This window comes from Mus musculus, chromosome 5 (genome assembly GCF_000001635.26).
Source record: "Mus musculus strain C57BL/6J chromosome 5, GRCm38.p6 C57BL/6J".
Taxonomy (NCBI): Eukaryota; Metazoa; Chordata; class Mammalia; order Rodentia; family Muridae; genus Mus; species Mus musculus.
Window position 1 is genome coordinate 28189957 of NC_000071.6, and position 14142 is coordinate 28204098.

The 14142-nt window shown below is 46.3% G+C and overlaps 1 protein-coding gene and 1 long non-coding RNA gene across 3 annotated transcripts in view; one reads left to right on the plus strand and one right to left on the minus strand.

Annotated features, from left to right (window-relative positions):
- The first annotated feature begins 206 nt into the window (after positions 1-206).
- On the plus strand, positions 207-4168 carry Gm35395. The gene is made up of 3 exons (XR_389797.4): positions 207-646; positions 1063-1232; positions 4043-4168. It is a non-coding gene; the product is annotated as a predicted gene, 35395 (long non-coding RNA).
- Positions 4169-10862: 6694 nt separating this feature from the next.
- Positions 10863-14142, minus strand: part of Cnpy1 (canopy FGF signaling regulator 1) — a 44970-nt gene continuing 41690 nt past the window's right edge. For both annotated transcript variants that reach the window (NM_001310512.1, NM_001310511.1), the window contains one exon: positions 10863-13480. In NM_001310512.1, the coding sequence (NP_001297441.1) occupies positions 13443-13480 (38 nt within the window). In that variant the 3' untranslated portion in view covers positions 10863-13442. The remainder of the gene's footprint in view (positions 13481-14142) is intronic.

Below are 14142 nucleotides of genomic sequence, written 5' to 3' on the forward strand. Positions count from 1 at the left end.
TCAGGGTGGAGGACTCACTTAGACTCGGGCCTCGGTTTGCTTCCCAGGGGTTCACAGTCTGATGCCTCATACAGTGCCTGGGAAGCAGAGGTCATCGAGGGGATTCTGCACATTCTCCTGTGCTCATCTGCTGGGTCACTACTCTCTACTGAGATGTCTGTTCTTGGAAGCCCCACTACCAAGGGCAGTGTTTGGGTAGGAATTGGTCTTGGGTAAAGTACACTGGTCATCAAGGTGAACCAGTCTCCTTTCCCCTGAAAACTAATCTTTTGGTCCAGGTGCATGTTGCTTTGGGGGTTGGGGGCCAGTGGATGATCTGTGGCTCTGACAGGTATCACCAAAGCTCTTGCCCACCTGGGCACAATTCCCATACTGTTACCAGGTGCTCACCCATCTTAGCCTAGGCTTCCTGTCATGGGATCCAGTTGCTTTGGGTCTTATCACGGGTCCTGTGGATCACATCCTCTTAATGTGTGCAGGACACCTCCCCAGATCCATACTATAAGCCCACTGAAATCTGCCCATTGGTTTGACCGTTTCTTTGCTCTCCTTCCTCCCCACTGTTCTTCCTGCAAACCCAAAACAGATGCCTATCCCCTTCCTGATGAGGGTGTGGTGAATGGCTGCATACCCTGGACCGCTAAAGGTATGTTTATCCTTCTGATAACCCTTATCCACTCCCTAGCTCTGCACCATCTCTGGTTCTCAGACTCTAGCAGAGAGGTATTGGGCTGCTTCCCCTCCAGAACCAGGCCAAACAGACCTGAGAAGGATCCTGGCTATGGTCTGTGTTAATAAGAGCCCCAAAGCCTCAGGTCAGTTCCTTGGTCTGGGTAGGGAGTCTCACGGGCACCATAACACCAGCCTTGTGGTTTCTCTGTGTCAGCTCCTTGGGGTGGAGTCTGCCTCTGCTCTGTTCCACTAGTGTGGAAGCAGGGCCCAGTCTCCAGAGGGACCTAAGGAATTCTTGTACTTAAGCAAAGCATGCAGGGGTGTAGCAACTGACTGGAACTTCTCTGAGATTCTAAGTGTATTCAGTCCTGTTTGGGATCTTCTCACCAGGGACCTGGACCTTACGACATCGTTATGGCAGAGTTTGGGGACCCTCCTCTGTCCCGGCAAGCTCCTGAGACCATGGTGAGGGTCTGCATTGTACAAATGGCTGTGAGTTGAGGAGAGGGCGCCATGCACTTAAGGAGAGTCATTTGGACTGGAATACCAGATGACCAAAGGTAATGGAGAATGTCTTCTTTGGGTGACATCCAGAGCCACAGGCTGTGCTGGGTTAGGACAGAGGCCTGTTTCTGGGGACCATAGTAGCAGATGGAAGGAGGGTGAGAAAGAGGCAGTCACAGCAGGATCCTGGGAGGGAAGAGCTGGGACAAAGCATGGTGGCTGAATTTGGAAACATGACACAGAGCAGGGCCCTTTGGCTATGTCCTGCTTCTCAGTGTAGGGAGAGGCTGTGACCAGAAACCCCTTTTTATTTGCTTGGATAACAGCATGGGGCACTGGGCACCCTGGCAATGAGCAAGAATGGCATTTGGTGTTCAGGGCTCTGTATGAGCAGGTTTTTCCAGCCACAGTCCTGGCTGGTTGAGAGATTGAGGGCCCAGATGGAGTGGGGTGGAGGCAGAATCTGTGGGGATGTGGAGTTAAAAGCTCAGGGCCCCTTTCCCACTCTCTGCTAAGACACCACTGTCAGTACTTACGGTTAAGAAGTCCTCAAGGAGGAGCAAGCTGTGCATGGATGCTGTGCAGAACCCTGAAAAGAGCCAGTGTTGGATGGCTGCTAGGCCTGCATGCATGGCTGCATCTTCTGTGCCGAGTGTGACTTTAACAGGGGAAATACCACTGGCCAAAGAGAAAGGGAGGCTCTGGAAGTAGCTGCATCTGCTCTCACAGGAATCAGTGCTGGACTGTCCCCCTTTGCCTGCATGCTCGGTGGGGACAGTGAGGCTCAGAAGAGCAGTTGCAGGGTAGGGGAAGGCTATGACATCAGTGCAGAGAAGGCCTGGGCAGCAGTCTAATCAGAAAGGCTAAGTTACACCCATGGGCAGAGGCCAGCACTTTCCCATATGCCCAGGATTAAGCTAACTGTTTCATTCAGACATCAGTTTCTGGCATCTGTGTTACCCACACTGCTAGCTCCAATTGGGTCTGTCCAGCTTTACAGTCTCAGTACCTGGACTCAGTTTGGTCGCTGAAATATTCTTCCTTTGTCTCCTGGGAGCCCCAAGCCGCTCCTTGTTGCCCTTCCCTACAGAGGGAAGCTGAGGCAGAGGCTGAGCCCCCTTCCTTGCCTATGGTTGCCATGGCTAACTTCAGGCATCTGGCACTCACGGAAACATGGCTGTGGGCTCTGTGCAGTGGCCAGAATGGCTAAGGTGAAAGACAGAGATTGCTTTAAGTGAGCAAACAGTGTAGAGATCGCTGTGGAAACAAAAGGAGAGAAGGGAATGGAGACACTCCATCTAAGGCTGGAGAAGGAGGGGGGCAAGAGTAGGCACAATGAGGGGAAAGCAGCAAGAAATGGGAGGCTAAAAGGCTTCTAGAAAGGGTTCCTGGGACTGGGTGTGAGCCCCACTAGAGGTGCAAAGAGGTAAGGCAGGAGCAGAGACAGGGGGACAGGATGCCCAGAGCTGAGGCAGGAGCATAGAAGAAGTCAGAGTATGAAGGGCAACTGGTACAATGTATGCATAGATTATGTGTGATTATCTATCTATCTATCTATCTATCTATCTATCTATCTATCTATCTATTGATAGATAGTGAGAGCTAGAGTCCCAGAAAATCCACCAGTGCTAGGTCTCTACCTAACCATGGACAACCAGGTATTGTGATAAAGACACCTGGAGGAGTGAGGGGCAGGGCAGAGAGAGAAGAGAGTTGACAGGGTGGGGGGTGGAGGGCAGCCCAGTAAGACACATGCAGTCAGAACAGCATCTGTTAGAGGTAGCAATCTGAGTAGCATGCTTACCCTGTCTCACAATGAAGCTGTGGCCACACATCTGGGGTAGGAAGATAAATAGAGTTACACAGTAGGGCCACAACAAGGCTCCCCTGGGAACAGGGGAGAGTAGGAAGGTGTAGCTGGTCTTTGCTACTGTGTGGGTTCTTCTCTTTTCTACCCTTTATCACCCACTCCTAGTTTCACCCCCTAGCACTAGATAGGAGAGAAAAGAAGGATAGAGGAAAGAGAGGGGGAGGGAGAGAGAGAGGGAGGTAAGAAGGGAGAGTGAGGGAAGGAGGGAGGGAGAGGGGCAGGGAGAGGGAGGGAGGGGGAGGGGGAAGGGAAGGAGGGATGAAGGGAGATATCCCTGAATCTAATTTCTTTCTTGTTTCTCCTTTGAGCCCAACTACTAACAAACCACAACCCACCCCCTTAAGGATGAACAACCACCCACTCTGCCTCTCGGGTCCCTAGTATTTATGTACTCTCTGAAAAGTTCCCAGAATTACACATCTCACAATCACAGCAAAGATCTGCAGCTGGCAAAACCAGGCTTCTGCTAGAGCCTGAGGTCAATTATGGTCAGCTGCTGCAGCTAGCCAGAAGCAGCCCCAAATCTCCATATCTGGGATTAAAATGAAACCATATTCTTATCATAATTTTTTAAAGAAAGAAAAATTCTAAAATTGTCACTTTAGAGAGTAACGCTTCTGGTACAAAGGCTGCAGAACAAAGTGCCTGGGCTGTGGGGGAAAAAGACTCTCCTAGAAAAGGTGAGAGCGTCAGGTAGCCCATTCCAGCACCAAAATAAACTGCGCATGCTTGTAAAGCATTAGGAAGTGGAGGTAGAAAGGTCGGAAATTCAAGGTCATCCTTGGCTATGTAGTGTCATGTTGTTGGTTGAGGGAGAAGCCATTCTTCTTGCAGACCTTTCTAAAAATGTGCCATCTTAAATCTGTGTTATTGAAGCCCCCTTTCCCCAAATCCTCTTGTTCTGTTTTGTGTGTGTGTGTGTGTGTGTGTGTGTGTGTGTGTGTTTGAATTTTTGGTTTTTGTTTGTTTCTTTGAATTTTTGTTTTGTTTTTGTAGGTGGTGGCTAACATATGACTCCAGGATCCAGCGTCATGCCACGGGACTGTTATAAGTGGTACCCACTGTTCACTGGTTAGAAATAACATTTTCTTTCCCATCTGGCTGTTAGTCCAAGACATTTCTTCCAGCAATCCATTGTTTATTTATTGGCCTCCCAGAAAGGGGGCCTGGGATGGCATTAGCCAGGCTTACACAGCTAAGAGGCAGTTTCAGAGCCCTTTTGATTAGACAGGTCTGCATACTGAGTGGATGTTATGTTATCAGTTATTTTTGTGCTTCCTGGGGGGGTCTTTCTGGAACAGTAGTACATTTCACTAGAAGTATTTGTCATGGCAGCGAGAGTACTGTTGAATCTATTGGCAGCTTTTGTGAGCAGTCTCTCTACACTGCTGTTTGTTTTAGGGTGGAGAGCTCCTCAGACCTCATCAGGGATGGTGCTGTAACACAGAAACTGCACAGAGAACAAGTGTCTGTGGAGAACTCAGCCACAAATGGGACAGCTGTATTGCCACTTTCTCCCAAGGCTTGGGGACCAAGACTGTAAGAGCCACTTAGATACTGGGGAGGACCAGAGTAAAGCGGTGGACATCACAGGATGACTTCTTTCACTACCTCACAGCAGCTGAGTTGCCCGAGAAACTAAGCCAGTCCACCTTCCAGCATAGATGGGAGAGGGCTCACAAGCTGCCAGCCCTGGCTGAAGAGCTTTGGAAAGTTGATGGCTTTTGGGTGAGAGCAATTTTCTTCAAGGGTGTGGTCCCTGAGAGGTGGACCCACACCCAGGAGTTTATGGGCAACACAAGCTGTATTCAATGAGCTATAGAAAAAGGGGAAGGAGGAAGAGGAGGAGGAGGAGGAGAAGGAGGAGGAAAAAGAGGGGGAGTTAGAAAGAGAAGGGAGGCAGAGGGTAGATCTAGGAGGAAGTAGGGGAAGGGTGGGATTATGCCCAAATTACATTGTATACAAGTATGAGATTCTCAATGAACTAATAAAAACAACATATTTTAAAATGAAAACTAAAATAAACAAGATACAAAGCTCAGGGAGGGGAAATCTAAGGACTTCATGTAGATAGAAGCCTGGCTAGCTGTGTTACCCTAGACAGCAACAGATGGCCTCCCTGAGTTTCAGGGCACCACACAGGATCCCCACCTTCTGTAACCCAGGACAGGGCTCTGAATGTAGGTCTTGGGAACTTTAGTGGGGGAGGGCTTTGTCCTGTTTTTTGCTAATTGCTCTCTAACAGAACCCAACCAGCCCTTTTCTCCTGAAAGAAATAAGGTGAAAGGACTACTCCCAGTACCTGTGACCCTGACCAAGTTATTCACAGTATTTATCTTCATGCTCCATTGCAGTTGTCTCAGAGGCTGGGTTTACTCAATATTCCTCAGAAGTTTGTTAAGGACAGCAGCCTTAGCATTCAAAAGGGTTGAGAAGGTTGGGTGGGTGTTAGGGACTACCGAACAGCAGGAGGAAGTTTGCCGAAGGGGTGGCAGGCTCTCCAGTGTAGTGAAAGGAGACAAGCCACTTCAAAGGCAAGTGCCACCATGTAAGCAGAACAAGCAATAAACAGAGACACCTGACCTGTGGCAGACTATTTTATTCAGAGTGGTCTGTCTCCATGGGGGCCTACTTCTTGGGAAATGTGGCACTGTGCCTGCTTACCACCATCTGGCCAGATAGGGTCCCAGTCACTCTAGCCCTCCTGCAACATCCCAACCAGTCATGAAGGGCTGGCTTTCCTCTGGTCAACAGACAGGGTCAGGTTGTTGTCTTTAAGAGTGATCACCTGTGGACAGCCCTGCCTGATCTGATTTAATGACTGTTAGCTGCACTACAGACACCCTTGCATTCTCGAGGAAAACCACACCGCCAATGCGGTGCCTCCTGATGTCTCAGTGTGGGTATCCTGACATCCACAAGCCTCAGGAACACTAGCGTGCCACTGCACTTACAGGGCCGGGACCCTGGAGGCAAAGCGAGCGACCCCAAGCCTGGAGTCTTTTTTTTTTTTTTTCTTTTTTTCTGAGAATGGATGTCCAGCTTTGACTTCAGCTTCTTATCTGAATCCAGACACTGGACTCCATAGCCACAAGATGATTTTAGTGATGTTTCCACACACCGTTGTCATGGAGATGAACTGGGATAGTACCAGGGAGGAATCTGGCCACTCACAGCCATAACTGAGGCACTGAGAGCCCAAGCACTTTTAGACACTCAGGACCACCTAGTGGGGGCTCAGAACTCTGAAGGGCTGAGTTACCAAGGGTCCCTTGTCCTTGGGCTAAGGGACAAGAGACTTCCCAAACAAGAGCTTTGTCTGGCTATCCTCTTATAGTGGCGCTCCTGAGATCTTTCTAGAACAGGACTGCAGCACCTCACCTACCAGGCACTTCCAGGCAGCATCTGCTCCTTTGCAATGTCATTGGAGGGGAGCTTCTGGAACTTGCAAAAAATGGAGGAACAAAACACTAATCCCTTTATTGTTTATAAGAAGAAAACATCGAAGGCAGTCGCAGAGAATGAAGTAAAAATGCCAGAGCCACTGACGGTTGTGTTGTGAGGCACTGAGATTCATTTACACACGCTGAAGAGATGGAAAAAAAAAAAGGCAGTCTAATTCACACAAGCCCATGTATGTGACCATCTGCAGGAATGTGTTGAAACAGTCTCTGGGTTATGGGACTTAGGACAAAGTTTGTCTGCTTTTTAAAATCTGCACTTTCTAAATATATGTATTCCTTTTCACTTAAACAAAAATACACAAGTGTTTGCTTCTACATTTTTTTTTATTTTGTTTGGTCTGTTTCTTTTCACTTTTGTTTGTTTTGTTTTGTTTTGTTTTTGTTTTTTGGGCCAGGGTCTCACTATACTTCTGAGGCTGGTCTCAAACTTGAAATGCTCCTGCCTCAGGTTTCCAATGGGATTACATCATGCCTGATGCTTAGTCTAGGCTTTTTTTATTTGTTTAAGATTACTCCTTTTAAAATTTTAGATCTATTTTAAGTATCTGAGTGTTTTGCCTGCAAGTACGTGAGTGCATTGTGTATGTCCTGGTGCCTGTGGAGTTCAGAGGGGGCATCATAGTCCTTGTAACTAGAGTTTCATATGATTGTATGCCACCATGTAGGTTCTGGGAACTGTATTCAGGTCCTGTACAAGAATCTACTCACCATAGTAGACACTCCCATGTCAGGCCTAAAGAGGACAAAAGAAGCAGAGGTCAACTGGCTGCAGGTCCTGAGTCAGACAACCATTCATGGCAGACCAGCTGGCCAAGGGGTCCTGTCCCCTCTTGTGCACTCTACCCAGCCAGGCTTCGAAGAGTCTTAAATCAGGAAGGAAACAGCCTCTTTATCCTCCCATCCACAGAGCTTGTGCTCACCTTGACATTCAAGCAGTGCCCACTCTGTGCCTCCAGGCCAGCAGGAGTACTGTCTGTGGGACAGCCAGCCCCACAGCTGTTCTGTGTGATTCCTTCTAGAGGCTTGACCCAACACTTCTCATCTTCCTGGAACCCAGACTTACCTGCAGTTGGGGAGCCTGTCACCGAGCTCAGAGGCATGCATGTAACTTGAGTTTTCAGCCAATATGAAGCCCAGCAAGGACAAGGCCTGAATAAGGCGTTCAGGGGTAAAAGACAAGGTTGGGGCACCTCTCTTCTGCCTGCAGCCCCTGCTGTCTCTTGTCTCCCTGCTTCTTGTCAGAAGCTGAGATGCTGAGGGTTTGTCACCTCCTCTTATTGGGGTGCTCAGTGTGCTGTTCTTCACTTAACCCATGATGCCTGAACCCTGTCAGGGACCAGGGTTTCTCTGGAGACTCCTCACAGCATTCCAGCTGGCCATCCTTCTTGCTACAAGCCAGTCTCCACTTTCCTCTCTCTGCTACATCAACTGTGCATCCTGATCAAGTCCATCTCAGGGGAGTTCCCAGTGGCTGGGTATCCCCCATGACCGCTCTTACCTGCCACAGCAAGGCTAGCATACTTAGGTTAACCAGAAGGCTCCTAACCACTGGAGATCATTTCTCATCCTGGACCTAGTATGGACATTACAAGACTGACTTCTTTTGTGATCAAAGAGCTGTTGGGACAAAGGGCACATTTTATATTTTTGAATGGTGGAACCTGAGGTCTATGTGTGGAGGATTAGATGGAGAGAGGAGAGGCAGCTATTCTGAATCAATCATCTACCACCCAGTACGACTAGCCAGGTCCCAAAGTGAGCTGTCCACCTTGCCTTTCTCCAGATGTGGCATAGTGAATCTTGGATTTATAGTCCAGCCTATGAGATGCACCAGAGCTGTGCACTGGGAATTCGAGGTGTAAATCAATAAGATAGTAATAGGAAGGGGCCCAGCCCCCAGCTCATCACTCATCCTTCAGATAAGGCTTTGTCTGAGACACACTGTTCCCTTGGGACCCTTATTGACTGTCCAGAATAGCTCTTGTTCAAGGACACAGGCTGCTCAGAGGGGGCTGAGGGTTGGTAAGGGAACCCAGAGAATAAATAGGCAGATCTAACTCCTTGTCCACTGTCCCCAGCTCTGCCTGTCCCTGGCCTTGGCTCCGCTGCATGGTGGGCAGAGCTGTGACAGATCTCCAACTCTCCCAACTTCCTGCCCTGACAGGAGAGTAGAGCTGCTCACCACAGGAGGAAGTGTTTTTGTCTGGGAATCAATCATCAGGAACTATACAGAAAGAATGGAGTGGAGATTTGTGTGATGTGAGACTCACTCACTGGACGAGAGAAGAGCAAGACTTGGAAACAATGTGAACCTGCATTCAGTCCCATGCTGCCCACACACAGCCCTCCCCCTGAGCTCTGCCTCCACTCTGCTGTGTCCATGCTGAAGGGCTTGGGGGCCAGCATCCACTCACTCACCTCTTCCCTCCAGCCCAGTGCTGCTTAGCTCAAAGGCTTTTCCATCCCACTGGTGGGTATGCACAAGAGAGATACGCCACCAGCCCGTGATCAGCCCTAGTCCAGGCCAGGTATGGGTTCCCAGGCTAGGACCCACTAGGGGAATGATGGCACTAACTGGATATCTCCTTTGCCCACTGTTTGGAGTGTCACTTACAAAGCATACTGGACCCATTAATGTTAGGATATTTGTAACCAGGGTTTTGATTACATTTAAGCCAGTTGAAGCGTCTGTTTTTATTCTAATTATCTGTTACCCTGTGTGGGACCTGCTTTTGTATCAGAGTTCCCATCTTAATAGAGCTTTTGTTAAATGGGAGCAGATAGTCTATTTCCTAGTGTTGTGCTTTCTTCCATAACCCAGGGGTGCCAGAGTGCCTCAGCTGTGTCTTCCGGTGAAGAACAACAGAGCCATAAAGATGACCTCCACAAGATTGTTGACTGAGATCTGTTACTGCAGCGTCACTTTGGGATTACAGTCTCCCTTTATCTGCTGATTTCAGAAAATGCGCTGTGGAGAAATTCCCACTCACTCTGAAAGCTGCTGAGGCAAACCACCACAGAAAACGCCAGGAGTGTGTTGTGCTGCTTGAAGCCCTAGCCTTGCTATTGTGATGTTTAAAGTTAGCAACAATTGTTTAACTTCTGCCTTATGCTCTGAGTCCCAGCCATGCTCAATTGGCTGACTTTGGACATTCATTCCTCAACATGGGGAGATGAGCCTGCCCTAGGGGACACTTCAGCCCCCTCAGTAGCTCTTTGGGAAGGAATGTGCACCGCCCAGATTCCAGTTCTTCCCCCTCAGTGGCTGGAGGGAACAAGACCATCCACGGAGTCATTTGCTTTCCTAGTCAGGCTTCTGTTGCTTGCTGTGTTTGGAGGGCACAAAAGATCAGATAGGCTGTTTTAGATCTGTGGCCCACAATCCTGGCACACTACAAGATTCTGTCTTCCACAGAACTTTTGTTTTTCAGCAAGTTAATATTTGAAAATATTTTTACAGCTATCTTACTGTTGAGATGGGATCATTTCTGTTGTAATTTAAAGTATTTTTCTCTTTCTGAAATGGTCTTGAAGACAATTCTTCAAGATGAGAAGTATAGTAATGTTGTGTTTTCTGGATGGACTTACATTTCCAGATACCATTTCTCCAGGATTTTTCTAGAGTCATCAAATCTCCAAATATGCTTCCCATCTCCCAATTTTATTTATTTCCCTATGTGTTTAACCTTTATATCTAAGTTTCTTTCTACTTATGTATTTACCTACCCATCTACCCACTAATCCATCCATCCATCTGCCTACCCACTGACCTATCTGTTTGTCCACTTAACTCACCTACCGACTTATCTATCCATCCATCCAACCACCATCCAGTTACCCTCCTACTGACCCACCCATTCATCCAATTATCCATCCATCCATGATCCAGTTACCCACCACTGACCCATCCATCCCATCCAACCCATCTACCAAGCATCCATCCATCACCCATTCTTCCACTCACTTCTGGACTTTCTCAGATAATCAGAAGAGGAGCGAGACTGCCTCCAATTACTGCCCTTCTAAGGCAAACCTCCTGCCAGTGATGATGAAGTAACAGGAAGTAGCTTAACCAACATTACATAAAGGCCATCACCTTTCCCACAGGACAGAAGATGACAAAGCATGACCGTGACCCCTGCCTCACACAGGTCTAGGACGGGGCAGGAAGTACTTCAGCGAGACCATGCCATTTACTGTATCTTTTCCTAGCTGATTCTTAGGCCATATTTCAGCTACATTTATTGCATTTGATCTTTTCTATTCACCTTTTTCCTTGGTCTAAAAGCAAATACACTTAAGAAGAGAATTATATTGCAGTCAGGAAGTTATAACAAAACCACACTGGTCTCTTACAAGTATAGTTTTCTTGCAATAATTTAATGTACCTACTAATAGTGCCACATTCTACTGATTGGCCTTTAACATTTCTAAGTCTAAGATTAGCTTACAAGTTTATATCAAGTTTAAGAGCAGACCAACAAACATATACAAGATTGACTTCCCCCAATATCCTACCATAATTTGAATTTTGAGACTGATACACAGCTAAACTTTTGTTGTTGTTGTTGTTACATGGAACTATGTGTGAGAATAACACAGTAGGAGCAGAGACACAGGTCAGAGCTCCTGCTTTGGCTATGTCTTAGGACTTGTCTCAAAAAAGGGTGGGTGTTTCTTGTTGGGACTTTGGCTTGGTTCGACCCTCTACTCGCCAGTGAAATGGGTTCAGCAGTCTTGGCTTGTTCTTAGCAAACAGCAACTTGCAGAACAAAGCTAAGCATCTTGTTTTGGCCAGCTTGATATGTGGATTGTGAGAATACAGGTTCAAGCATGGCTTACACGCTTCCTCTAACACAAGTTCCCCCTTCCTGACTTCGATTACTCACCCTGACTTTCAAGGAACATTAATGTTGTTGTTATTAATTTTTTGACCCAGATCTATGCTGATTTTTGCTAACTCTGAGAAATTTTCATCTTGCTGCTTGGCACTTGTTTCATTTGCTTGCTTTTAGTGTTGAGTGGTTCTCTCTGGCTATTCATCTTACTTTGTATTTGGTGTCATTTTAAAGTCAGGAGAATGGCAGCCAGTACAGCTTCTCTCTCCTATGGCTACTTCCCAGCAAAGCAGGCATCTCACAAGAAACAGGCAGAGAGACAGTGGCTCTGGCTAATTCTCAATCAAACCAAGATTTAATCAGCAACTCAGTAATCCATAGGCATTTACATGAGCTCAACAAGCTTGGTATGGAAAAGAATTTAAAAAAAAAATGAGTCATGAGTTAGCCAAACAACTGGTAAGATCTAAGACCCTGCTTGGTGAGAAATCCAGGACAATTTCCAATGCCGAGAGCCTGACGCTCCATCTGCACAAAGGTGCCAGAAGAGCAGCCTGATAACCGCACCCTCTCAGCCTTGTTCCCATAAGGCAAATCTTACAAAACGGGACCCTAGGATGCATGTCCTAATAAAGCCTAAGTAAAACAATGCTAAAAAGACTTCCTACCTCAAATGCTGATTAATCTTACAGGTTATAGAAATAAGATACAAGGACCAGGTTCCCCCCTCCCGTTTTGTGGCATCTCCACTATAGCTCAGAATATGCTTTAAATAACATGTTTCTTTCCCCACTGGGAGGTAGCATCACCTGTCCTTGTATCTCTTCTTCCTTGTCCATTTGGAGCACAGAATCTCAGGGTTACAGGGGGCCTATAATACAACTAACCACAGACACTTTGCAAAAGCACAGATTTTCTCAGATTCCCAGATAAACAAGTGACATTTAAGACTTAAGACTAAGGGGAAGGAAAAAAATAGAAATCTCTTCCTTTTATGTTGGTAAAATTTTGCAAATATAAAGATTATTCTGGCCAAGGAGCCCAGTTCATGACCTAAATAGTGTCTTTTCTGGATGGTTTTATAAACAACCATTTTAGCTCTTCTGGTAAAACGATTGCCTGTTATTCATGCAAGTTTCAATGACAGTGGTGACAATTTCTTTAATTAAACAGGTGTAACCTGTACCCACACATGCTGAATAATTAAAGTTCAATTCCACTGAATGCAAATTTAGCAGAGACAATGAGAACACCCAGGAGAAACTGTTATTACATTTTGTTACAGTAAGTGTGGTAAAGGTTAATATCCCTCCACATCCAAAAATAAATACATAAATAAAAGTCCCATAAAAGAGTGACAAATCAGCCAGTAGGAAAATTTATACACTATGATCAGTGAGGGGAAAACAAACCAAGAGAGACTCAAGCAAGACAAAAACGTGTTCGGTGCCGAATTTTTTGAAACCCACTATGTGATAGCCTTTGGAATCATCTGAACTCAGGGCCAGTAAACTCTGATATGATGGCCAGTCGACTGTGCGACGTATTCACTCTTTTATCGGTTCTATCGAATCTTAGTTCTAAAATATAAGAGTTTCCAGATCTGTAAGTCCCATTCCTGACTGAGAGGGGTGGCTTTAAAACCACCACACAGAACCTTTTGGAATAACCAGCCCACGGCATTTGTTACAACTGAATACCTTGAATTTGTGGCTGATCAAGAATTTGAGAAATCAAACTGAGTTCTTCTGAAACTGCAAACTGTGTATGGACATGTCAGGCTCATTTGCTCAGACCCACCCTTAATTTCCTACTGACTTCAAGAAATAGCTTTGCCCTTTTCCCACGGCCAGATTTAATGCTCTATTGCCAACCCAGCTTCCATCCAAATATGCAAAGGGGTGTTCTGTTTTATAAACTTCTCTTCACCTAAGAGAAGACTTGGGGTTTGTCACGATGCCAAGCAAGAGATTTTCAAACCAATATCACGCATGAGACAAGAACAGCAGACAGAAGATGAACTTCCTTATCACGGCAGTCACACGATGTGGAGGCACACAGTGACCTGTTGGGCTGACTCCACTCCTCTCATACCTAGGGTTCAGGGCTGTTGGTAGGAGTGCCACATAGATCTGGAAAAAGAGTAAGGTGTCACTAACCAGTAAATCCCAGGCCACCGAGCCGTTTTTCTCTCCTCAGAAAGCCCATGCCAGCGGCAGCACATTTTAAAGATTTTCTTATTAAAAATTGTAAATACATGGAAAATTAGAAAGGAACATATTTCCAACACCTACATGGATCCCAAGTCCAGTTTCCAGAAAGATTCATGGGCCAACCCTACTGTCCTCATCCCATCTTTCAGCCTTTTTTGAGCAAGGATCATTTGAGACCTCCACAGGAATTTGGAGCATTTAAGGATGATGTATGCAGGGCATTTCACGGTTAGAGAGGTGCAGATGCTGAGTAGGGAGGCACTAGCTATTTTGATTCACATTACTTTCCTTTTTAAAGCAAGGGTAGCAGTTCTATTTAAGAATGGCTGTGAATTACTTTAGCTACATCGTCTTTTTAAGTCTCCCCTCTTGCGTTGAGAAGTCAGACAGAAGGGAAGATGCTCCCTCATTTAAATGTCAGCTAGCCCTTTCTAGGTACTTGCTATCTTACCCCACGAGTTCTTAATATGTTTCTAAAGGTTGTGATATGTAATATGTATGTAATATGTTTCTAAAGGTTGTGTGCTAATTGTATATTTGCACAGAGTGATTAATGTAGAATATATTTATTTATGTTTCCA